This window comes from Sciurus carolinensis, chromosome 16, assembly GCF_902686445.1.
Source record: "Sciurus carolinensis chromosome 16, mSciCar1.2, whole genome shotgun sequence".
In the NCBI taxonomy this organism is placed as follows: domain Eukaryota; kingdom Metazoa; phylum Chordata; class Mammalia; order Rodentia; family Sciuridae; genus Sciurus; species Sciurus carolinensis.
Window position 1 is genome coordinate 6,662,761 of NC_062228.1, and position 26,477 is coordinate 6,689,237.

General features: G+C 52.0%; 1 protein-coding gene across 1 annotated transcript in view; it reads left to right on the forward strand.

The window, feature by feature from the left end:
- Cdyl2 (chromodomain Y like 2) overlaps positions 1 to 26,477 on the forward strand; it is a 162,787-nt gene that overhangs the window by 99,773 nt on the left and 36,537 nt on the right. The window contains exon 4 of the mRNA XM_047528958.1: positions 4,247 to 4,799. Within this exon, the coding sequence (XP_047384914.1) occupies positions 4,247 to 4,799 (553 nt within the window). The remainder of the gene's footprint in view (positions 1 to 4,246; positions 4,800 to 26,477) is intronic.

The window sequence follows — 26,477 nt, forward strand, 5'->3', positions numbered from 1 at the left end:
TCGCTAAGTTGCTGAGGCTGGCTTTGAACTTGCAGTCTTCCTGCCTCAGCCTCCTAAGCTGCTTAAGCCATCTGCCATTTCCTTCTTCAAGGCCTGTTGCTGTGTGTTGCTGGGCCTTACCTAGTTTTTTTTTTTTTTTTTTTTTTGTCTTTTTGTTTTAATTAGTCATATATGACAGTAGAATGCACCATGAAACGTCATAAATGGAGTGTAATTTCTCATTTTTCTGGTTGTTCATGATGGAGAATTCCACCAGTAGTATAATCATACCTGTACGTAGGGTGATAATCCTACCTGGTTTTGATGGCTTCCCACAGGTGAGGTGGCCAGGTGGCTAGGAACTGGCGCGCTGGAGTCAGACCAGTGTGGGTTCAGATCTCTCTTAACCAACTACTAACTGTAATTGAAGGAAAGTTACCTACCTTCTCTGAGCCTCAGTTTCCTCACTTGCCAAGTGGTTATAATGCCCAGCTGCAGGCCTGGGCACAAAGACGAAAGCTGACACCAGGAAGGTGATTAATGCGGTTCCTTGGCGGTGGCATGGGCCCGTCGATTGCTCCTCATCGTTACCGTTCCCAAGGAGATGGAGACGGCCGTTCACGTCACTGCGGCACTGGTAATGATCTTGCCAGAATTTCCGTGCTCCCACCTGCAGAACAGCGTCCCAGGTCAGCTGGGATCATGGAAGAGTAGATGTTAACAAGGCCGCCAGGACCAGAGGCCACCTCTGCCCTCAGTGGCATTCAGAGTTAGGAGACCGGAGGGGTTTGGGGGAGCTCCATGGGAAGAAAGGGGTTTCCAGCAGCGTCCAGCCCTGATGGCTCTGGCCTTTGTTACCAACAGAGCAGCCAAAATGCAGGTTCTGCTGGAGACTCTCCTGGGAACCGACAAGGGATGTAAGGGAGATTGGGCCCCAGTGGTGCCAGGGATCAAAGCTGCAGTGGAGGCCGGGGATGTGGCTCAGAGGTAGAGCACTTGCCTGTCGTGTGTGAGGCCCTGGGGTCAGTCCCCAGTACCAAAAAACACGGTGCTAGCTTTTGTCTGAGTTCCTTGTGGGCATTTTGGTTTTTCAGAAAAAGTGATTGTTCTTTCAAAACTGAAAATGATTTCCACTGGTTTGTTTGGATGTTGGTTTGTTGAATGGAGTGGCATATGATGGACACTGGGTGGGGTGGTGGATGATGGACACTGGACAGAGTGGTATATGATGGACACTGGGTGGGGCGGAGGATGATGGACACTGGGTGGGGTGGTGTCTGATGGACACTCGGTGGAGTGGTGTATGATGGACACTGGGTTGGGTGGAGGGTGATGGACACTGGACAGAGTGGTGGATGATGGACACTGGACAGAGTGGTGGATGATGGACACTAGATGGAGTGGTGTATGATGGACACTGGACAGAGTGGTGGATGATGGACACTAGAGAGTGGTGGATGATGGACACTGGACAGAGTGGTTTACAATGGACACTGGACAGAGTGGTGTATAATGGACACTAGATGGAGTGGTGTATGATGGACACTGGACAGAGGTGGATGATGGACACTAGATGAAGTGGTATATGGTAGACACTGGACAGAGTGGTTTCTCTCACTAGACAGAGTGCTGTAAGGACACACTGGATAAAGTGAAATCTCCATTAATTTGTAGGGAGCCAAACTAAATTCCCCCTCCTGTGTGGCCCCAGAAAACCATTCAGACCCTGGCTGACCCCGCTGTGCATAGCCATCGTCCACACTGGAAGGGCTGTCCAGGTGGGTTGACTCTCCCCTCCCCAGGAGGAGTTGATTGTTCCAAGAAGTCATGCTGTGCAGGGTGGGGAAACAGTCTGTCTTTAGGTGCCACCACGGTTTGTGGTCACAGAAGGCTACGCAAGATTAAGTGACCTTTACTGTGGAATGTGAAAACACGTATCTGTCTGTTCTCCACAACCACCCTATGAAGTAGGCGTGTTACTTCCTCCTTCTGTATGAGTCATCTGAGGCCCAAAGAGGTTTAGAGACTTGCTTAAGAACACATGATAAGGCTTAACAGGGGATTTAAACCAGATAGTCTTTCTCCAGAGCCTGTGTTCTTAAATATACTAAGCTCACTTTGGTAAGTGACTGCCATCCATTCATCTACCCATCCATTCATGAACCCACCTCTCCACCCTCCCTTGAGCCCATCATTCATCCATCTATCATCCACCCATCCACCTTCTCATCCCACCGTCCACCCATCTCTTCATTCATTCATCCATCCATCTTCCCACCCACCATCATCCATCCACCAACCCCGTCACCCACCCACCACTCTACCCATTTGGGTGGCTCTCTAACTTGGTCCTCTGCTTCCTCTGGGGAAGAAGGTCCTCCACCCCAGGAGCTCAGCAGGTGCTTTCAAAAGCTGGAGCCCTCCATGCCAGTACACATTCTTTAGCTCCCAAGGAATATCTGGGCTTGCTCTTGACACTGCAGTGTCCTTGGAAATGCTGCTGTCACAGGCATGCTGGGCTCCTGATTCACTGTCCTCCTCTGTAAAGCTGCTGAGAGTCTCCACCCTACAATGTCCTCGAAATAAGCAAAATTGCAAATTCTTTCAGAAACGCTCTGGGCTTTCTGGAGCATTATTACAAAGAAATACTCAACCAGCTCCATTCCTTGACCCACAGGTTGGAAGTTGGATGAATTGGGTACAATTTTACTTTTTTAAAAAACTGTTATAGAGTTCATGCGCCACATCTGAACATTGTGGGATAAATCTAAAACAGACGCCAGCAGACCTTTTCACAAGGAGAGAAACTTTTATAGATAGAGGCCAATTTAAGTGGCGATAAATCAATTAAGGAAACAATCACAGTGGTGAGGGGCAGTGCCGTGGAGGGGAAGCACGCCTGGCTGTTGCCGTATTTATTAAGTCCAAATCAGAGAGAGCTTTTTAATCATCGCGCATAACCGGCGGGGCGAGGCCACGTCGCAGCAATTCAGATGTGCAAACAGTCACGTCATGACCCCTGTGCTCCTGCTACTCGCCGCCACCAACCACCAGCTGAGCTGAACCTACTCCCTCCGTGATATTTTTCTTTGCCTAAGTTTCAAGAACCTATTCCTCACTTGTTATTTAATTTAATTGCCTCAAAATTCCATTCATTAAAAGTATATTATACAGACAATTGAAATATACTTTTGAATATAATTATTTGCTTTCTCATGGGAATATAGCATTTTGGGTGAGGAACTTTGGTAATTTTCCACATTTTTTTTTTTGTTGTTGTTGTTGTTTATTTTTAAAAAAGTTCCAAATCTACAGCAAGGTTGAAAGAACAGTAAATAAGCTCCCAGATACCAACGCAGGGCTGCATCAGCTCCTGGCATTAGGACCGGCATGTCCCTTGGAGTGTTTGCCTATGGGATGGCAGCGGAGGCTCTTTAAAGACAGGTGGACAGTAGCACATGGCTTAGGACCCAGTGACCATTCAGACCCCCTCCGCCACATCAGGGCAGTGCGCCACAGGGAGGTTGCCTGGGTCTCCTCATCTATCCAGTGGGAACAACAGTGCGCGCCCTGGGCTTCCCTGGCACACAGTAGGCTCTCAGCAGACCTCACCCATGTCTGCCTCCTGGCTGTGCCCCATGTTGCAGCCTGATGGGGGACCTGCATGGGGACAGTTGGCATTGTCAACTCAACTCCCTTGTGGTCAGCATGGAAGCCTCTTGCGTTGACAGAGTTGGTTTGGCCTAGTGATTGGAGAGCAGGTCTCGGGTGACAGCCATTCAAACCCTCACTCTGCCCCTGCCCACTTGGGAACTTGGTTGAGTTGCTCCATCTCTGGTGGGATGACCTCATTGGGCTGCTGCCGGGGAAATGAGATGCGAGAGTGGATCCCCAGCATAGGGACAGCATCCACCCCAGAGTGCCCGGTAAATGCCACTGGTGGTCGGTGTCATCAGTAAATTAGCATGTGCTGTTCATACAATTGCTTGATAAATGTTAAGGTCACTGTTAGAAAGGATGACACACCCACACCAAATTGGTCTTTAAAAGCCTGAGTCCACTCGCTGCCCCGAAAAGAATAGAAGTCACTCCTGGGAGCTTGCTTGCAGGGCGGTTTCCAGGGACGGCGGGTGCAGAGGCCCGGCCCGGTACGCCCGAGCCACCAGGGGAGTGACCTGGTCGTGCGGGGTTTCCCGGCGGCCTCCCAGCGCAGCCGGGCTGCCGGCCACTGACCCTCTTTTCTCTCTCCCGACTCTCCTGTGCCCAGGTTGAAAGGATAGTAGACAAGAGGAAGAACAAGAAGGGCAAGTGGGAGTACCTCATCCGATGGAAGGGCTACGGCAGCGCCGAGGACACGTGGGAGCCCGAGCACCACCTGCTGCACTGCGAGGAGTTCATCGACGAGTTCAACGGGCTGCCCGCGCCCCGCGACAAGCGCGCCAAGGCGGGCAAGCAGCCGGGCGCCGGCAAGCTCCTGCGCGCCGAGCCCGGGCGCAGCAAGGCGGCCTCGCACAAGCGCAAGCGCATCGCGCCGGCGCTGCCCAAGCCCAAGAAGGGCTGCGCGGGCAAGGCCCCGGGCGCGGGGGGCGACAGGGCCGCCAAGACGGTGTCCTACCGGACTACGCCCAGCGGCTTGCAGATCATGCCCCTGAAGAAGGCGCAGAACGGCCTGGAGAACGGGGACGCCGGCTCCGAGAAGGACGAGAGGCACTTTGGGAACGGGTCCCATCAGCCTGACGTGGATTTGGATGACCCGGTGGGAGAGCAGGATGCCGGCGACTGTGACGGGACCCACTCGGTGCTGGTGGAGAACGGGCTCGGTCTGTGGCTTTTCTTTCTCTTGGGTTTGGCTCCCGCCTGGGTGGGTGGGGTTTGCTGCAGCCTAGGGAGGCACCAAGAGCCCAGCCTTGACTCTTGGCCACTTGGGGTTCTCCCTCCTCTCTCACCTGGGGCCTCGAAGCTGCAGATTCGGCCATGTGTCCACATGGTGACAGCTTTGTGCTGGGGAGGCCAAGCCTCCCTGAGGCTCAGCTGAAGCTTGGAATGAACTGGTAAATCCTGACGGTGCTGCAGGGCAACCTCTAGATCCATGTCCCTGTGGGCAGGACAGCGTCCCCACACCTCAGGACCTGGGTCTTGTGTCCCCGGAGGCCAGTGTTTTTCCAGGGCCCCAGGCAGAGGCCTCGCTTGCAATCTCATCAGGCTGCAGCAGTATAGCCCAGGGAGGGTCCGGGACTGGGGCTGCTCCTTCTTCTTAGACCCAGTTTGAAGGTGGCATTCGCCAAGCCAGTCTGTCACCTGGAGCTTCTTCCCCTCAGTGTTACTAGATGGTTGTGCGCATTTCTATGCTAGGTCCTGTCTTAGTCCATTTGGGATAATTTACAAACAACAGAAATACATTCCACAGTTGTGGAGGCTGGGGAGTCTGAAATTGGGGTTCCTGAGCAGGGCCTGCTGCTCACAGATGGCGCCTTCTAGCCATGTGGTTAAGGGGCGAGGCAGCTCTATCAGCCTTTCCCAGGGACATTAATCCCGTTCACCATCCAGGGCCCCGGCAGCCGGCTCCCCTCCTAAGGAGCCCCTCTTGGAGCTGTTGCCCTGGGGTTAGGTTTCAACATGTGAACGGGGGCCACAGCATGCAGACCACAGCAGGTCCCAAGTGCTGCCCTGAGGCCGTGGGTGTTGCTCTGGCTAGCACCTTCTTGCTCCATCTCGGGAGCAACACTGTTGGGTTATGGAATTGCTCCCTTCTGCTTCGTCAAAGGCAAGGAAAAAGAAGGCAACGCCCGTGTAATTTAGACTTGCAAACCTGACATTTCCTCAGGAGTCAGACTGCTCCTTGCCTGAGTCTTTAGTGGCCTGGGTCTTTCCAGGAAGCTGCCTGAGCCAGTTATGCCCACACGCTCACTCCTCAGACACCGCTCTGTCTACCTGCTGAAATGCTGTGTGGCATGGGCAGTCTCCTCCCATCAGAGCAGGGCCATCAGATGCCCCAGGTGGAACCAGAGTGGTAACAGGGAGGCCACGATGCAGGTGGCGCTGCTGGAGGGGATGACAGGCAGATGCCTGTCAGGGCAGTGAGGCGCCTTGAGCGTGGGGTGTGTGCAGCTTGCTGCACTACAGAGCAGGCTGTCTTCAGGGAGTCCCCTTGGGGAATCTGAGCAATCTCTTTGAGGTTCCTCGTTGTCCAGAGAGAGAAATCTCACCCAAACAGGATTTATTGAGCTGACTTTGCCCTAGACTGACTCATCTTTGCGCCTGGGGATCCCTCATGCCGATGTGACTGTGCCTGCTAACATATGTAAGAGCTGTTTGTTTTAAACATTCATCTCCTGGGGAAAAGTGGGCTTGTGTAAATGAGGCTTGGCATAAACATCCACGTTTGATGTTCCTGTGACAGCTGCCAGCAGTCGCAAGCTCCCTCTTGCAGGCAGGGTAGCCAGGGGAACTTCCGAGGCTCTGGGGTGCAGGCGTGGGAGCTGGGCAGGATCCCCAGCACCGTGGCTCTTGGCAGCCTCTGGCCTGCTCAGAACACAGCTGCCCCCAGAGTAGGGAGAAGCCTGAGGGGGGATGGTTTGCTGACCAGCTGCCAGTGCACGGTGTGAAGGAGAGCAGAAGGTGGCTTCTCGTCCTTGGCCACTCTCAAGTGTAGTGAAGCCACTGGCCGTTTGCTCTCCATCCTTGGGTCTCATGGATGCGCCCTGGTCCATGACCTGGTAGACCAGGAGGACTAGGTAGGGCCTGGCCTGGTGAGACCATGGGAGTCTGGCTAACTCCACACTGCTGCGTGAGACCTTCCTCATCCCTGATCTCTTGTGTTCTCCACCCCATGGGGCCCACGCCTGGGTGGAGAGGAGGGGGCTGCCCACCTCTGCTGTGACCTGCTTTGGCTGTTCTGAAAGGGCCTTTTACTTACTGCGCCTCATAGTACCGGTGCCCGTGAGATCCTCCCAAATGATTAAGACGGTGGTCTCGGATTCCACGTGTGTAAGGTCACCGGCAGCTGTGAGGAACGAAGGTCCTGGAGGGCCTGATGCTCTGAGTCTGGGAGGCGAGATGACTTCTAATGGCTCCCAGGGACTACTGACTCTTGAGACATGCTCTGTGGCACAATGGGGTGGCGAGGAAATTTCACCTCAGGTGTCACTTTAATTTTTTTTTTTTTTTAGTTGTGGATGGACATAGTACCTTTATTTATTTTTATGTGGTGCTGAGGATCCAACCTAGTGCCTCACACATGCAAGGCAAGCGCTCTACCACTGAGCCACATCCCCAGACCCTCAGTTTAATTTGACTCAATACTGATTTTTGAGCACTTCCTTGGGATTAGTGCTGGAGTAGAGTAATAACAAGGTAGGCAAAGACTTCTCCCTCTGACACTTGTAGCCCACTCTTCATTAGGTTGGGGTGGCTGCCCCTGGCTCCATGTTGAGAAGGAGCCTCTGGCTCACCCCACGGGAGTAGTAGCAGGTATGTTGTAGACTTGGCTGGCATGCCTTTGCTATACCCACGTTAACGTCTGCTGTGGTCACTGGCACGATAAATGTCCCGGCCACTGTCAGCCTTTAACACTCTAGTTAGAACTGGCTTATTATGCAGTTCTGGGAGGAACTGCGGAGAGGAAAACCCTGGGAATCCTTGCTAGAGAAAGAAGGGTAAATTCAGAGAGTAGTGAGATATTCTTGGACAAGACCTATAACAAAGGTGGTGCTGTGGTTCTGGAAATTTCTATCAAGGAGTCAGAGGTGTTAAAACAAACCATGGTTCCACTTATGTTTTCAGCCAGAGGGAAGCTTTGATGAGGGTAATGTCCATGCCTAGGTGGAGCCCTGAATGTCCTCCCTCTAGTCCCTTGCCTCGCCTCCCTGGACCTGGGGGCACGGGGTCTGCGGCACCGGAGGAGGCTCAGTCTGAGCAGCGGCTCTGGGGTGGGCTGTTGCTTTTGATGCGTTCTAACTTCTCGGAGCCGAGGTCCTGCGCACAGACCAGCAGCTTGGTGACAGGCGCTTCTGGCTGACTGCTGGCTCCCTGATCTGCTCCGGGAGCGAAGGCTCCCGGGAGCGAAGGCTCAGGCAGGGCTCCAGTGGGTGCTGTTTTGGGCCCGGGCCGCGTTCTCCCCAGCAGTGTTTGTGAAACGTCCAGGGCGGCTCGGAAGGGCTCTTCTCTGGTTCCGCCTCTTCTCTGGGAATGACAGATGACTTTGTGGGGGAGCTTGTTTAGGGGGCGCCACCCTCATCAAATGGAAGGGAGGCGGAGGTGTTGGTGTGGGGGAAGGGCTTTGGAGGTCGCAGTGCCTTCCGCGACCCTCGAGGCAGTCCGGGGAGGTGGCTGTTGTTCTGCTCATTTTGCAGCAGTGGAGACCGAGGTTCCAAGTGCCCGGCTGGGAGAGAGACCCAGGCCGTCCGACTCCAGGGCCGACCTCGGAACCACTGCCCAGTGGGCTGCTGGGAAGTAAAAAGCAGTTCCTGAACCTGGGGCAGAGAGTGCTGGGGGACAGGAGCCACTGCTTGCTCACCCTCCTAGCTAATTGATAGGAGGGCATAATTCTGAGCCTGAGATACTGGAATGAACTCTGGGCCGTTCAACTTGATAACCTGGGAAAAAAAAAAAACCACAACAAGATTGAATTGTTGTTAAAAGCTCTCAGAAAAGTTCAGAAAGAAGGAGCCCAAGACCCAGCCGACTTTAGGGGCAAGTCCAAAGATTCTAGAACAAGTTATTTAACCAAGCAGGTCACCGCCCCCCCCAGCCCTGCTCACCCGATGGTTATAGGGAACAGAAAAAGAAAGCAGGCTCCTCATGCCTCCCGGGGGCCCCATCTCACCGGGATTCCCAGACCAGACAAGGGAGGAGAGAGGACAGTTGTGGGTCAGTCCCACTTAAGAATACAGTAACAAGTGAGCAGCCCTTCTGGGCTCATTACAATTGCCTCAACACTTCCTCAAAACTGGGACTGTTCCAGAATCTTCTCACTCCTCACCCTGACCTTGACCCCAGTTCATGACCTTTAGAGTCCCTACTACTGCTCAAGGCACCCAGCTTGTCCTGGAAGAGGCTCAGGGGAAGCTGCCTTGGGACAGCTCTGAGCATCACCCGGACCATCCCAAGTCCCAGGCCGGTCGGGCCGTCCACACGGCAGTGCCTGGCCACCCCACAGTCTGTTTCTCTGCCCATGGCTGTTCTTGGCTCACTCTCCGAGCACCCGCTCGCAGGCCAATGAGCATTGACCAAGTTGCTGGTGTTCAGAAGTGGGCGATTTTTCAATCAGTCGCATCGACAAAAGCCCAGGGATTTCTTTTTGCCTTTCAGCACATGCAGGAGAGGTGTGCACATGAGCGGACTTGAAGCCCTTTTAAGTGGTGATGCTAGGACCTGTCCAGTGTGGCCAGCACGCCCCCTGGACAGTGCATGACTGTGATGGAAAATCGAACTCTTTAAGTGGGAGCAGCCCGGCCCCTACAAATCCATGGGGAATCGGCTCCCCCAGTGGGTTCCCGAATCCTTGGCTTCAGAAGAGGCGGGTGGGATCTCGACCACCATCAGGCTTCGGAAATCATCGGATTGCTTCTGCCAGCTCAGCCATGGCTCTCCTCTGCTACCTCAGAGCAGTCCTGGGAACTGTTTCCATGGGTCGTTCATCAGTGACAAGCCAAGGGGACAGAGGGGGATGCTAACGTCCCCCAGGTGCACACGGTGATGAGGTGGTGTCTATAGAGGGATTCAGAGCCACAGTACAGAGTTGGTTTACCAGTGTGCCTGCCAAGCCACTCCTCGGGAGGGAGGTGGACGCCCATGGCCACTTCCTTGCCCCACACTGCTCCACCGCCAGGCTTCTCCTGACTGTCAGGGTGGTGGGGCTGCTGGAGGCGAAGGCCACATGGCTGGCATCTTGTCGAGCTCTCTGTGCTTTGGACAAAGCAACATAGCAAGGCTACCCACCATTAGCTTTGCCCGAGGTTGGGGAAATAGGCTCCGAGGTTAAGACATAGTGCCAAGGGCAGGGGTCAGGGTGTGATGCCAGCCAGCACTCTCGGAGGTCTGGGATGAGCTTGGTGGAGGCCAGGGCACTGCACTGGCCACGCTGCTGGGCCTACCTTTGGTCTTCAGGTGTGTGGAGATGCTGAGGGCCCTCTGGGGAGCTAGATTCTCTGCTCCAGGTGATTTTCCTTAGGGCCATAGGTTTAGATGCACACTTGCACACACGTGAGTGAATCTTAAAGGAAAGTCCCTTAATTGTCACACTTTATTTCAATGACCGAGGAAATGAACTTTGCCCTCATCACCCTGCCAGGGGCTGCTGAAGGCCACCTCTGACTGGGTTCTGGGACCCCGTCCTGAAATCCACAGTAAGGGCAGGGCCACATTCCACTGTCCTCAGCGTCTCCGACTGTGAGGTCTCTCACCTTCTCTCCACCACCTCCTGCCCCTCAGCACTTTGCTGGAAGCTTCCTCTTCCTGGCTGAGCACGTCACCTGGGACCGTCCACTGCCTGTCACCACAGGTGGTGGAAGGTGTTGGCCACTGTTGACTCTTCTGACTCTCTTTTTATTATGTTTATGCCTTTTATAGAAAGCAAGTACTTTTAGAGTCGTTTCAATGTGTCGGTATGGTGTATCTAAGCCCCCAAAGTGTTTCTCTTTTTTCCTTTTCCTTTGCTTTTCTTTTCTCTCTCCTATTTTTTTCTTTTTCTTTTTTAAAGTTACAAGAGTAATGTGCACATACATTGTAAAACATTCAAACAACATGGGAAGGGCAAGCTGTTTAAATGTTCCCATCTCCCTCTTCCTTCTTCCCAGATCCTATTTGGAGAGGTGACTGCTGTTCATGTTTTCTGTGAATCTTTCCAGACTCTTTTCTAAGTTTATCGTGTGTGTATGACACACATTTTATATTTACATGTTATATATATTTACTCAAATATTTGTTGACTGAATGATGAGCTAGACTAGTCCCATCTCTCTGTTCTATCATCTGTGGTATCTGTGTCCTGTCGTCTACCCATCTAGCCACCATACATCTCATCTATCATTTATCTGCCTGTCTAGCTGCCATCTACCATCAGCTATCAGTCTATTTAGCTATCATCTAGCATCTGTGATAGCTGCTCGTATCTATCATCTGTCTATCAATCTGTCAATCATCTGTCATCCATCTGTCTGTCTGTCATCTCCAAGAGCTTCCTGATGTGACATCTGGATAAAGCCCGGAGGTGGCGAGAGCACCCTGTTCTGCGGTGTGCTTTCTGTCTGGCTCAGGACATGTGGATCTGCTCTCCTCTTTTTAGCTGCTTAGGATTTCACAGTGAGCCAGGACTTAACTGTTCCCTTCTCTGATGACGTTCAGGCTGCTGCAGAGGCGCCGCTCTTGCCAACCCTGGCTATTGCCAGTCTTTGTAATGCTTTTCCGAGCTCTGTTTTAATTTTAGTTCCTCAGTGCGGCAGAGTCTTCTTGTGCTCCTGTGTCTGTCCCTGGGAGCTGCCAGGTGCAAACAGGTGCTGAGACATGGTGTGCCACAGGGTCCACAGTCCACCTGCCACCTCAGACTCTGGGCCCAGTTCTTCATTAATGAAATGCAGACAATCAGACCTCATGAGGTTGGGGCAAAGAATAAGCGAATTAACTTATGGAAAGCACTTAGAACATTACCCATTATATGGGAGATGTGATAATTGTTACCTGTTATTTTAGTTCTTCCCCTATTTATTCTTACTGGATCTCTGCATTTTCCAAATTGTTTTTGGAGCACTTTTACTGTGTGTGTATTAATTACCTGATTCAACACTCATTGAGTGGCCATATAAACCAGGAACCGCTGAGATAACACTAGTGCCTGTGGAGACACACAGACATGCAGGGGCACCAAAGCCAATGAAGGGGAAGGGGCTTCTCGGAGGAGGTGAGGCAAGAGTGGAAGCTGGTGGAATAAGCAGGAGTGAGGAAGAGGTATGATGGCTGGAGCCGTCCACAGCCTCTGCAAGGACACAGAGCCCAGGGACAGCATGTGGGTGCTGTCACCACATCACAAAGGGTATGGCCTCCGACCCGGGTCAGACCACCCTCAAGGAGGCTGAGGTCCAGGGGCTGCCCCGTGTGATGAGGGCGGGTCCCCCTTGGCCTGCTGCAGCCTGCTGCATGTGTTCCTGGGTCTGCACACTCCCTCCCCACCACCCTCCCGTGCAGTGGCCTCCGCTCATCCTGCACATCTGACTCCAGCAGCGGCTGCCCGTGGAAGCCTTCCCTGACTGCATACGTAGAACCACATTTCTTCACTGACAGCATGAGCCTCAGTCCGTAGAGCTCACAGCCTGATTGTCAAATGATCTCTGTCTCCACCACCAGGACAAGAGCTGCTGAGGTCAGGGGTGGTCTCCAGCAGTGCAGGCACTTAGCAGGTGTTGAGGAACAGCAGTGCCAGTGGATGGGAGAGGAAGCGAGGCGCCTGTCCTGCTTGAAGGTGGGGTCCCCAGGCTGGGAGCAAGCCACCACAGGCCCTCCTAGCATCTCTCAAGGCTACGCCCCCTGGTCCCAGTGTCCCACTCCCTCCCTGAGTTGTCTTGCACACTCGCTTACGTGGTGCTTCTTGCTCATGGTTCCAAGTCACAGAGAGCTGGTGTTTTGTCAGGACTCTTGCCAGCAGTGGAAGGCGCCCCTTCCCCTGTCTTGCCTCCGTTGTGTCCGCCATCTGCCATGGCGGCCCTCCCTGCTTTGCCCCTCTTCACATTCCACATCCAGGGAATGGCATGGCCTTTTCAGCAGAGTACATTTCTGTTGGTTGCATTCTTCCAATTTTGTGTAGTCCATCCCCCCAGAGGAGAGTAGGATATCCCCACTGCCGGCCCAGCTTCCCACCTGCGACTCCTTGTGTTACTTTGTGGTGGTGAAGGAGAAACCTCTAGCGCTGAGGTTTGGCAAGCACCTTGCATGCCAGGCTTGGTGCTAGGTGCTCAGGACACTGCTGGGATTGTGCTTTCGTGGGAAAAAACAAGGAAGGGGCCCAACACAAGGCACCATGACGGGGATGCAGGAGAACCCAACATGCAGGTGGAACCTTCTGGAAAGAGGAGATTAGAGAAGAGGCCTGAGACCTGAAGGACATGCACAGATGTGACAGGAGAATGGTCAGCAAGTAGGAGCTGTATTAAGAAGATTCTAGAAGATGTGGGACACCTGCCTCAGATGTCGCCAGACAGTCCGTTTGGCTTCTCCGCCAGGCGCCCAGTATGTGACTACTGTGAGCCAGTGCGTGGGCCCCCCTGGGCCCCGTGCTAAGGATAAAACAGTGGAGAAGACAAGATGCTCTCCGTGTAGGGAAGAAGGCAGATCAGTAGGCAACCACACAGAGCCACCGTTCCCATGCCGTGGCATTCACTGAGCCCGGCTGCAAGCAGCGCCCTGCTCGGGCACGCAGCTTCAGTGGCTCAGCCCACCCTCGCAGGTAGCGGCTCGCTCTCAGCTCACAGGCAGGGAAACTGAGGTGCCTGCAGCTGAGGGGTGCCTGGCCCCTCAGGTGGTAGGTGGCCATCGCAGGCCGTGGCCCTGGGTGGTCTGGGTGCAGACTCTGAGCCGCTGCTGTCCTGCTTCTTGAGGGAGCCCAGAGGAGAGCTGCGTCCGATTTGAAAACCCCTTTTGATGTGTCCTTTTGAGACCACACTTTTTCTCCTATAATTCAGTTAAAGCAGGATTGACTTTGCCCCACCATGTGCTGGGAACTGAGGACACAGACGACTAGCCTTGTCTTCCAAAGAACTCCAAACTGATGAGGTTGACAAAGGGGCTCAGCTGGTCCCCAGTGACCTGAGCGTGCCAGCAAGTCAGGAAGGACCAGGACCCACTACCATGGGGGCCATATCTGCCACTGTTCCTGGGCACCAGGGGCAGAAGAGGCAGCTGCTGGATAGAGGAGCATCGAGGTGGCTGTGGAGCACGCCCTGTGTGCAGGTGGACGGGAATGGCGTTCCTGGCCAAGGGGACAACTGAACAAGGACTCTGACACAGGAAACACAGAGGGTCTAGGAACCTTGAATAGTCCTGAGAGTTGGGGTATGAGAGGGCCAGGAGGGGGAGCTGAGGCCCAAAAGCAGGGGGAGCCACGGCGAGGCAGGGGCAGGCACTTGTGGTTCCACACAGGGCCGCAAGAAGGGAGGTGGGACGCCCTCAGTAGAGTGGCTGCAGACCTCGGCCCGCGGGGCGTTTCACCAGGATCGGGCAGGTGGCCTTGGAGGCATGAATTGACCTGCTGGAAGTCTTAATCAGGCTGTTCTGCATCTTGAATTGATGTTTTGCTCCTCTGCTTTTAAACATCATGGGATGCTTAGAATCCTCAGCAACCCCAAGTGATCCTGGACCCTGAACTTCCTTGAAATCGGAGTGTATGAATTTTATTGGGCACAATTATAGCATGCCAGGTGAGGCCAGTGTGGCTGAGGTATATATTTATTTATTGTGCCTGTGGATTCTGCGTGTGGGCAGTGAGGAGTGGGACGGGGACAGCCGTGAGACAGTGGGACGAGTGGGGCTCAGGGTGCATGCTGGGCACTCCGGCCCTGCACTGTGACTCTCATATGTGTGTGGCTGGGTCTGTCCAGCGTTTCCAGCCTCGGCCTCTCCCCACCCGTCTTCAGAAGGTGACACCCCTCCAGCCCCAGGCAGGAAGCCTGGAGCCACGGACCCAGATGGCAGCGCACATTCCTGCTGAGGTGCTGGCAGACCAGGTCCCACAGCTGACCGGCACTGTCAGCCTCCTCTACTGTCCAGCGTGGCCGGGCCCTTCCTTTGCAGCTCTCCTGCAGGTTGGCCACAGACCTCCAGTCTTCTCACGGTCTCTTCTGAGAACTGCAGGTGCAAAGACTGTCCCTGCAGGTCCCAGGGCGCAGCTCTGCTGGGCAGGAGGATGGACGGGTCTTCCCTCTTGCTTCCCATGGCTGTTCCCTCCCCATTCCTGGCCCAGTTCACCACCCAAGGTGCTGACCTTTGAGCCACCTGTGGGCCAGTGCTTTCTCCTCCTCTTTATGATTTATCTGCTCCCCAAGATGAGGACGGAGGGAGAGAGGATGGCAGGAAAGGGCCTGGTGCTTGCCTCTTTCATGACTGGGGGAGCCCCATCCCAACCCTTTCCTCCTCCCGCTTTCTGGCCCCTCACTTGATCTCTCTCGTCAGGAGCAGGAACTTCCGTAGGGCCTCTGTTCTAGGCCTAGCCTTTTTTCATTTATTCATTCAACCAACAAGGGTCTGTGCCCTTCTCTGTGCTGGGCTCCACCAGCTCTGCAGGCAGGAATAAGTAGAACAGCCATCTGGGGACAAGGAGGGAGCCAGACATTCAAGAGAAGTTAAAACAAAATGTGCAAGGTGTGCATGGTAATTATTCCCGTGGTGTGATTCCAGTAGGGTCACCATCAGCCACAGGTGGCTGAAGTTAAGTTTCAGTTAATTAAAAAATTCAAACATTTTAGTAGCTGCGGCCTCTGTACTGGCCTGTGCGGCCACTAAACATTTCCTGCTTGCAGGGTTTCCCTTGAATCAGGCTGGGACTCCAGGGGTAGGGCCGTGTCTGTGTCTGTGTCTGCCCATCAGCGCACCCCAGGGACCAAGCACAGCATGGACGCTCCGGGACTAGGTGCCGGGGGAAGGACCCTGTGGCTGTAACTGCGTGTGGACGCAGGCAGGGCAGCTGCTCAGGAGGCTGTGCCAAGGGGACTGTGGAGCTGCCCGGGAGGGTGCGCGCTGGGAAGGAGGACGCCGCGTCCCCGTCCCCGGGACGTCCCGTGTCCTCAGGGCTGGAGCCCCGGGCGCTCTTTCCTCCCGAGGAAAGGGAACCCCTCGCACTCCCGGCGCCGGCTCGGCTCCCGGCATGGCCGAGGGCGAGATCTGGCTCAGCGTCGGGAGGCGGCGGCGCGCCCTGTGGCGCACGCGGGAGCTGGTCCTCCGGTCCGCGGAAGCGCAGGCCATCCCAGCGCAGCGTGGGCGGCGGAGGTGGACCCCGAGCGCGCCTGCGGGGATGCCGGTGGTCCGGTGGTCGGGTGGTCCGCGGCGGGGCGACCCGGCGTCCGGCCGCGGCTCCGGAGCTGGGCCATGCGTGTGGGCGACAGGGTGTGCGTGGCTGGCCAGGCCTCCGCGAGGTCCCGCCCTCCTCACCGGCGGAATGGAGCTGCTGCCCTGCGACGCGCGGTTGTTCCTTGGGGAGCCTGCTACACGTCTTAGTGTTTGTCCCGTCTTACTAGCTCTGTCTTCAAGTGCACTGGTGTGATCTGATCACGGATTCATGTGATCATTGATTTATTTGACTTATTTCTGTTTATTTTTCACTTCCTTTTTATTTTTGGTCTGCTCCCCCTTCACTCAGTCCCCTATCAAGTTTTTTTTGGATGGATGCGTTTTATGTATATTTTCTCCCCCTGTAGTGACTTTGAAGCCAGCTGTAGATCGTATTTATATCTTGCAATTTTAGCACGCATGTCTACCTATTATTTTTTTCTAACAAGTATGATGTCTTCCTACTAAATATGGGCAGGCAGCTCTACTTAGCTTGAAGTTGCCATTAGCATGTGCTTTCTATGTCCTATTATTGTTTTATATACCGAATGTTGTTAAAGCACAAAGATGATTATTTTTATAGCTAATAGTTACATTCACTGAAACACATTTTTTGTCTACTTTGTTTCCTTTCCCCCATGTCTTCTCCTAAATTAACTTTTTGATTTGCTGAAGTTTCTCTGAATCTTTATTTTAGATTCTGTGGTTGGTAACCTCTCTTAGTGTATGAGTATCTGAAATGCCTATTTATCTTGGTCCTTTGAATGCTGTTTTAGCTGGGTATAAAATTCCTGGTTGATGGTTATTTTCTCTTGGCATTTATATGATAGTTGTCACTGGCTCTTTGCAGTGCCAAATCCACGGGTATTTGTCACCACCTGCAGCAACAATTTGCACGGGTCTTTATCAGTGGTGGACTGGAAATGAACTGCTTCTATCTTTCTTTTAGTGGGCTGCTTTCTCGCTTATTCGCTTGTTCCCTGGGCTATTGAGGAAGAAAGGCTTTTCTTAGAGAAAGAGGAGAGAGAGAGGGACTTTGCGTAAGAGAGAAAGAGAGACTTTGCTTAAGAGAGAGAGACTACACTTTCAGAGATCTATATCTTCTTAGTTCTGTTGCTTCTTAAAGGTGCATCCTGCATCCTGTGAACTAAGGGTGCGTCTATCTGAGGTGCTTCTTAGTGATGTGTCCCATATACTGCTATCTACCTATCTGTGATCTAGAGGTGTGTTCTCAATTCTCCGCTCTGTGATCTGCCTTCCCCCGCTGCCTGCTGCTTCTCTCTGCTAGCTGCTTCTATCTGCTTGCCGCTTCTTCTTCTTCCTTTCTGCTAGTGGCTTCTCTCCGCCTCTTGCTACTAGCTGCTGCTGCTTACTGTTGCGCCCCGCCCACCTCCCCCTTATATTCCCTCCAGGAGGCGGAGGGCGGGGCCACGCCAGTTGCGATCAGGCGAGGAGCCAGCTGCCCCATCACAGCAAGGGTTAAAAGGAGCAGGCCTGAGGAGGCGCGCTGGGGAACACCTGTGCTCGGTTGTGCGTGTGGACTTAACTGAATACAGCCAGTGATAAATCACCTGAGTGGCTTATGTCAATTAACCTCCTCACTGCCGATGTGATCAGGCGCTGTTCTGGCTGGCACAGCCCCCAACAGATAGTAGCTTATTTTTTCCAAGTCTCTGTTGTTGCTGTTATCAATTTGTCATTCTCTTTGAATAATGTTATTTTTCTGTGTATGCTATTTTACAAACTTCTCTATCCATGAATATTCTTTAGTCTTATTATTATTTGTCTTTTTACTCTGCTTGGTACTCAGTGCTCTGTCAAACTCAGGACCTTTTCTTTTTAAGCTCTTAAAAATATTCTGCTATTATCTTTTTGAGTATTCCTTTCTTAGGATTATTCCTTGAATAAAATTTTAATTTGGATCTTATTTTCAGATAGTTGTGTTTAAATTATATTTCACTCTTTAATTTGAAATGGTTTCATACTTATAGAAAGCATCATGGAGGACCCCTTTCCAAATTCACTAGATTTTTTTTTTTAACTTTTCATTTGTTCTTTTTAGTTATCCATGACAGGAGAATGTATTTTGTCAGATCACACATACATGGGGTACAACTTCCCATTCTTTTGGTTGTACATGATGTGGAGTTACACTGGTCATATGTTCATATATGAACATAGGAAAGTTATGTCCATTAACTCTACTGTCTTTCCTATTCCCATCCTCCCTCCCTTCCCCCAACACCCCTGTCTAATCTGGTGGAACCTCCCCACACACACATTGTGAGTCAGCATCCACATGTCAGAGAGAACATTTGGCTTTTTGTTTTTGGGATTGGCTTATTTCATTTTGTGTGGATAGTCTCCAGTTCCATTCATTTACCATCAAATGCCATAACTTCATACTTCTTGATGGCTAAGCAATATTCCATCATATATATATACATACATACATATATATTACAACATTTTCTTTATTCATTCATCTGTTGAAGGGCACCTAGGTTGGTTCCATAGTTTAGCAGTAGTGAGTTGAGCTGCTGTAAACATTGATGTGGCTGTGTTACTGTAGTATGCTGATTTTAAGTCCTTTAGGTATAAAAGTTGGAGTGACTAGCTGGGTCAAATGGTGGTTCTATTCCAAGTTTTCTTAGGCATCTCCATACTGCTTTCCAGAGTGGTTGCACCAATTTGCAGTTCCCACCAGCCACGTATGAGAGTACCTTTTCCTCCCCACATCCTTGCGACTTTTATTGTTACTTGTATTCTTGATTATTGCCATTCTGATTGGAGTGAGATGAAATTTCAGTGTAGTTTTAATTTGCCTTTCTCTAATTGCTAGAGATGTTGAATATTTTTTCATATATTTGTTGACTGATCATATTTCTTCCTCTGTGAAGTGTCTGATCAGTTCCTTTGCCCAGTTATTGATTGGGTTATTTGTTTTTTTGGTGTTAAGATTTTGAGTTCTTTATATATACTGGAGATTAATGCTCTATCTGAGGTGTGTGTGGCAGAGATTTTCTCCCATTCCATAGGCTGTGTTTTTGATTGTTTCCTTTGCTGTAAAGGAACTTTTTAGTTTGATTCCATCCCATTTATTGATTCTTGATTTTACTTCTTGTGCTTTGGGAGTCTTGTTAGGGATGTCAGATCCTAAGCTGACATGGTGGAGAGTTGGGCCTACTTTTTTTCCGTTAGGCCCAAGATCTCTGTTCTAGTGCTTAAGTCTGTGATCCACTTTGAGTTGAGCTTTGTGCAGTGTGAGAGACAGGGGTTTGATTTCATTTTGCTACACATGGATTTCCAGTTTCCCTAGCACCTTTTGTTGAAGAGGTTATCTTTTCTCCAATGTTTGTTTATGGCACCTTTGTCTAGTATGAGAAAACTGTATTTATGTGGGTTTGTCTCTGTGTCTTCTGTTCTATACCATTGATCTTCATGTCTGTTTTGGTGCCAATATCATGCTATTTTTGTTACTATAGCTCTGTAGTATAATTTTAGGTCTGGTATTGTGATGCCTCCTGCTTTGTTTTTCTTGCTTTGGCTATTTCATGATTGCTTTTTCTATTTCTATGATGGATATCATTGGAACTTTAATAAGAATTACATTAAATCCATAGCACTTTTGGTAGTGTGGCCATTTGGACAATATTCCATCGAACCAAGAACATGTGTGGTCTTTCCATCTTCTAAGGTCTTCTTCAGTTTCTTTCTTGAGTGTTCTATAGTTTTCATGATGGAGTTCTACAGATGCCCAATTTTTTTTGAGGCTCTTATAAATGTGATAGTTTTCCTAATTTCTCTTTCAGTTGATTTATCACTGATATGTAGGAATGCCATTGATATTATGGGTGTTAATTTTATATCTTGCTACTTTGCTGTCAACTTCACTGGTTTTCAGAAGCATTAAGTCAATGAGAATAAACAGGATATTAGCATAGTCTTAAAATTTCTAAAAGTTTGCCATTTGAAAAGAGAAGGTGCTAAAAAAATTCACTGGTTTTAACATTTTGCTATGTTTGCTTTCTTTCCTTTTTTGTTCGTATGTTCATTGATGTTTATATAGAGATACATATACAAAAGATCATATGAATGATAAAAATTATCATTTTATGAACTATCTGATTATAGAGTTCGTATGTTTTGCCTCTTTCCCCCTTAATATTTAGTGTGGGTATTTTTAAGAAAAGACTGTTCTGCAAGTCAACAGTGCCGTTATGAAATTCTGGATGTTTCATGTTGCTGTGTGTCTTATCTAATCCGTGTAGTCCATATTCCTATTTTTTCTGTGGCCCCGGTGTTTTAGATATTCATGGCGCCTTGACTGTCTTTTCTATTTAATCTGCTTAACTAGATTAAGAAGTAACTCTTCAACTTTGCGTTTTATTTAGTGGCATTTCCATTTTTGAAGAACACACACCGATTATTTTATTGAGTGTTCCTCAGTTTGGGTTTGTCTGGTGATTCTTCAAGATGAGATGCAGGTCATGCATCTCAAGTGAAGCTCTTGGTGCAGTTGCTCTTCACCCCTACTCCACCCTGTCCATGGTCCACCCATCCTGTCCTGTCTACCTGTCTGTCCATCCATCCGTCATTAGTCATTTCCATTATTGCAGTTTTGTTTTATGCAGTTGTCCATGATCCAGATTGCTGTTACTTATTTTAATGTTCAGATTGTCCTAGATTTGGCCATTGGGAGTCCTTAAAAACTGCCTCATTTGTCCTGTCGCATGTCTGGTTATTCTTTTGGGCAGTTCCTTACTGCCAGGTACTTCACGATTTTCTGGACCAACTTGCACCTTGTCTGTCTTGGCCCTGGAAGCAGCCCCTTCTCTGGGAGTCCTAGTCTGTTTTCATGGGGAAACATCTGTTTCTTTATATCTGCATGTAGTTTGTTCTCCTCCATCTTCATTGATTTTACTTTATATCTCAGTGTTTTAATAGACTTCCCCAAATCAAAAAGATATATCCAGCCAAGTGTCACCCCTTCCCACCTCTGCTCCAGTCTCCTTCCAGCCACATCACTGACCAAGGCCATTGTTTTCTGATTTATTGATCCTGTATTTCTTTTTGCAAAAGTAAACAGATTTATTGATGCTCATTTCCCATCTTTCTTACACTAAAGTCAAAATACCGTTTAGCCTTTCCTTTCTTCACTTGAAAAATATATTTTGGAAATTACTCCCTATTAGTTCGTAGCTGCATAATATTCTACTATGTGGACACACCTTCGTTTATTTTACAAATCTGTGCTTGGACATTTAGGTCATTTCCAGTATTTGCAATAATAAATAACGCTGTAAACAATAATCTCAAGCATGTATTATTTTTGCTCATTTGGAGGTATGTTTTTGCATTGTTTCTAGAATTAGGATTTCTTGGTAGAGAAAGTGCAGAGACAATTCTGTAGGCTGTTGCCAGTTTTTCTTCAGAGTGGTGGTACTTTTCCTCACCCCACCCACAATTTGGAGAATGCCTGACATCCCTGCGTTTTAATTTGTATTACTGCTTTGATTGAAGTTTTTTTTTTTTTTTTTAAAGTTTAAAGGCCATTTTGATGTAATGTTTGTAGATTGCGTGTTTTGTTCCTTTTCTTCTGGAGAGCTTTTCGGTCTGTTTGTCTTCAGTGTTTAAAAGCCCTTTACAGTCTGGAGATATTAGTCCTTAATTTGTGATACACAATATTTTTCTTTCTTTGATTTTTAATTAGTTCTTTACCCTGCTCACTGTCTTTGTTTCCTTTATTTCTGCTTCTGTTTGAGAGTTTCTTATTTATTTTAAATGCATGTTTTTCTTGCATCTTGCATTTTGAGCATTCAGAATGTTCCTGAAGTCCTTCCCAATGCTGCTGAAGTCCTTGATTGGGGTGTGCAGGTTCATCCCGAGGGGGGTTTGCTCTTGATTCATTCTGCTTTGCTTTCTCCCTGATGGTCCTGCTGGTACGGCAGAGCATTTGTGCATCTCCTGGTTGCTACTGCCGTGCCCCTGTGGGTGGGCAAGGGCCCTGCTAATCCCGGGATCACAGCCCTGAGCCGGAACCCCCTCCTGCTCCCAGCCTTGGTCGCCGCGGCCCGGGGACGCTGTCCTCCTGTACCCAGAGGTGATGATCTCGCTTGTGAGCAGCTTCGTCTTGCCGGGCTTTCCCCTTAGCGTGTTCTCTGGCTCCTCTGTGCGGGGGCAGGGCGCTGTGGGGCGTGATGGATGGAGCCTTCTGTGTGGCAACGCTCCTCTGTCCTTTGCCGGGAGGCCTGGAGGGGCTGGAAGGAAGGAGGCTCGCGAGGCGGGTGGCCTGCCCCTAGACAGCAGTGTGCGTCCTTCCCCTTCCCTGCGGGCCCCAGAGTTGCCAGCCCAGCAGCCGTGAGAGGGGTTGTGGGGTTGGCACCAGGCCGTGCCCCTCCATTGGGCTTCCTGGACTCCTCAGGGTGACTGGTCCCCTCGGGCCTGGGGTGGTGGTGGGGAAGGCAGGGTGTGGGGGCCGACCCGCCAGCTCTTCTTTCTGAATGCCTCGGCCTCCCTCAGCTAACGCGGAGTGGCTGGCGTGTCCCGGGCACCCTGCGGTTGGCTCTTGGATTGAGCAAGTTCCAAACAGCCCTGCAGAGTGGGTCCCGTTAACCACAGGTGAGGACGCGGGGCTCCTGCGGCTGCTCCTCCCGGGAAGCGATGCAGGGCTGGGATTCCGGGGTCTGACTGCAGAGCCTGCTCCCAGCGCTTCCAGGGTGTTCCCAGTCCTCGGGCCTCGCTGCCAGCTGGGTGCAGTCTCTCGGAGGCACGAGCCCGGGGGCGGTCCTCCCGGGCTGCAGTCTGGGGGACACGTCCACTGCATCTCCTGGAGGAGGTTTCTGAGACACAAGCAGCTTGGCCACATGACAGGGGTCCCAGCGCCCAGAAGGCCCTCTGTCCTTGGCCCAGCGTCCTCCCAAGATGGCCTCAGTCTGTGAGCCCCAAGTCGCGATGGAATAGCGGGTCTGCTGTCCTTGGATGGTTTTGCTGGTTATTTGGTCAGGGGGTCCCAGGACCCTGGCCTCTCTGGGGGCTGCCTCACCCTGTGCTCCAATAGGAAGGCCACGGACTTTGATAAATAGGGTGTATTTGTAAAACATACCTGTTTTTTAAGAATATTTTTTAGTTGCTAAGACACGACGTCTTGACTTTTTTGCTTATTTTATGTGGTGCTGAGGGTGAAGCCCAGAGCCTCTCACGTGCCAGGCAGCGCTCACCACTGAGCCCCAGCCCCGCCCACCCCCTTGTTTTCTGGTCTGTGATTATTTTAGCTGGTAGTCACCGTCCACACCCTCCCCACCCGAGCAGGTTGCAGGAGCGGCCTTTCTCCATCTGTGCTGGAACCCCGTCACCTGGAGGACAGCTGGCCTGAAGTGAGACTTCAGAGGCCGGGCCAGGCCTGCCTCTAGCGTTCTAAAGCTTGGTGGCTTCCAGGGCGTTGTTCCCTCGTCTTCATCTGGACCCCTGGTGGCCGCTCCATGGGACTCTGAGTGCCGCAGAGCTGCTCAGAACAGGCTCCTGGTCTTGCACCCTCATGCGTGGCTGTCCCTAACGTGTGGCTCGGCCGGGAGGTGGCCTGGCCGGCCTGAAGTGGAGAGGCACCCACGCTGGGAGCCCTGACTTCTTGGCAGGTAGAGCCAGCTCTGCCTCGGCGACTCTGATGGGAACCACTGTGAACGAGGCTCTGGCACATTCTGCCCAGGCCACTGCAGAGCCTGTGCCCAGTGGGTCAGGGAGCCCTGCTGCCTGGCCCGGGGTCCGACATTCACCCTGAAGGGACAGCTCTCTGAAAATGAGCCTTTTAATTAAACACTTGTGTTCACTTCTGAGGTTCATTAAACCATCCCACCGGGTGTCAGGGGCCGCTTCTCCACGTTCCACCAAACCCAGATGCTGTGAGCAACGGAAAAGTACAGAATGGGGCCGCGTCTCTGAAGCTGGGGACACGGCACCTCTGCTGTGCCTCCAGCTCTGGTGCCCACAGCGTCCGCACAGTGAGACCACTCACCTCCAGGGGACAGGCCTGCCAGAGGCCAGTGCCCAGCAGAGCATTTCCTGGTTCCTGCCTTGGGCCCAGTGCCTGAGGTGCCAAGACCCCGGGTGCTAATTAAGAGTCTGACCCTGCTGCTTCTGAGCCATTGCTAGAATCAAGTGGGGAGAGGAGTCTGGGCCCACCCAGAGGGGACCTGGGGCTCTGGGTCTGGGCAGCAATTCCCGTGGGCTCCCGGGTGCCTCAGGTATTGTGGGAAGCCAGGTTGTGGACCTGCCAGTGTGGTTCCCTTACTCCCTCCGTTACTTTAGAGAAAGACTCACGTCAGCTGCAGACGTTGCTCGGAGAACGTGCTTAGCTGGGCTGCGACGTGATAAAGCAAATCAGAGCCCACATTTATTCAGTGTCGACTGCATGTGGGTCCTTCAAATACCTGTTTGATCCTCCCGCCCTTGAGGATCTGAACGTGGGGCACGTCCCTGGAGCTCGGGTCTGGCAGGCTGCCTGCTGCCCGTGGGGGGCGCAGAGAGCACACAGGAAGGGCTCCCGAGCATCCTCACACCTCCCGCAGTCGAGAGGTGACTTCCCCACGAGGGAGCAGCCCCCAACCCCCTGGCAGAAAGGCTGACAAATCAGTGAGATTTGCATATCTTCTCAGCACACACCTGGCCCCAGAGTGGCTCCTGGTGACAGTGACAGTGACGGAGGAATTCCTGGGTTGGCTGGAGCCTGCTTCTCAGCGCCTGGCCCTGGAGCTGCCCAGGCAGCAAGGGGACCCTGAAGCACACGCAGGTGTCAGGACCTCTGGGGGACGTTCTCCAGCCTGCTGCACGCAGCACACCCGGGAAGTGCTGCTGTTTATTGAGTTACCCTTTGAGACAAACTCTGCTTTTTAAATAGTCTTAGGATCACAGAAAAATTGGAGAGCTGGCTGAGTTCCTGAGTGAGAAGGAGTCTTACCTTCTCACTTTGGAGCCGAGGCCAGTTCAGAATCCATCCCGGGTGCCTGCGTGCAGCGTCCCAGGTGTAGGCTCCCTGGCTCTGACACCCGCACACTGAGGGGCCGGAGGAGGCTGCTCAGGCATCCGGCAGGGTGCCCTCCCCTGGGATTCGCTTGATGGTTTTCTCATGGTTGCCTGGGGTCGTCAGCTTGGGGAGCCTAGAGGATGAGCACCCTTCTCAGCACGTCGGACTCAGACTGCACACTGACCCGTCACGGCTGGTGTTGGCGGTGACCACCCGGCTGAGGTGGTGTATCAGGTCCCCCCAGAGTGCAGTTAGGACCCCCACTTCTGCAGTGTCCTCGCCACATGGCCACAGGGAAGAGGAGTCACTGTTTCCCTGAGGTCGCGATAGTTACGTCAGTTAATAGGAATTCCTCTGCGTGGGAGATTGGTCTCTTCTGCTTGTATTTATTCCATCTTTTATTTACATCAGTTTGGACTCATGGATGGTCACTATATATTTCCGGTGACAGTCCCTCGGTACTTAACTTGCCCTTCAGATGGCCCCACTTTGGCGTGGGAGCTGTCTCCGCTGGCCTGTGTCTGTCCAGCGCCCCATCATGGCGGAGGTGGCTTTGGTGTTCCAGTTCTTCCTTCCCTTCTGGCACGCGTGTCTTGGATGTTTCCTGCCCCAGCCCTGGAGCCAGCCACCTGGCCAGGCTGTCCTGGGCTCTCATTGAGAATGGTGTGGGAGCCCCGCTCTGCGGCCCAGCTGTGCTGTTTGAGATGGGATGTCGCTGGTTCTGGATCCTCAGCCGAGAGTGAGGGTGCCCACGTGGAGGGATGTTGACACACTGTGTGGGTGTACACTCACATACAGACGGCTGTGTGCGTGACCGTCCATGCTGAGTTAAACCAGTTGGCTGGCGTCACCTGCCACTCTTGCCCAGGGCCCCATGGTTCACTCTGGCCTCCCCTTTGCTTCTCTGAACTCCACTCTGGTGAAGACCCTGTTCCTCCCTCTGCTGTCCGTTAGCTGAACTGTCCAGTCGCCGTTAACCTGGACCGGTAGGATGGGAATGGCCAGGCTGGGCGTCCTCGGGAAGCAGCTGTATCACTTGGAGGGGCTCAGCCAGAGTTTAATTTTCCCTTCGTGTTGCGGACCCCACTCAGTTCTAACGTGCCGGCGTCAGCACCTCGTTCCCCGACCTTCGTTGGAGCGGTGGTTTCACACCTGTGTGGCACCACCGGGTTCTTCGGCCACATTCTCTCCAGGATCCCCAAGCCTCCTAAATGATATTCAGATGTGCATACTCGAAGTGTGCTCTCAGGCTGCAGAGTTTTTGGCTTTTGACCAGCGCCTTCTGTCTTGGGTTCTTCATTCCGGCATCATCCAGAATTGTTGCACTGCCCTAAAAATCCCCTCTCCCACCCTTTCAACCCTCCCCTTATTCTGAACTGCTGGCAACCACTGATCTTTTTGCAGATTTAAAGTTTCGCCTTTCCTAGGATGTCATACACTTGGAATCATG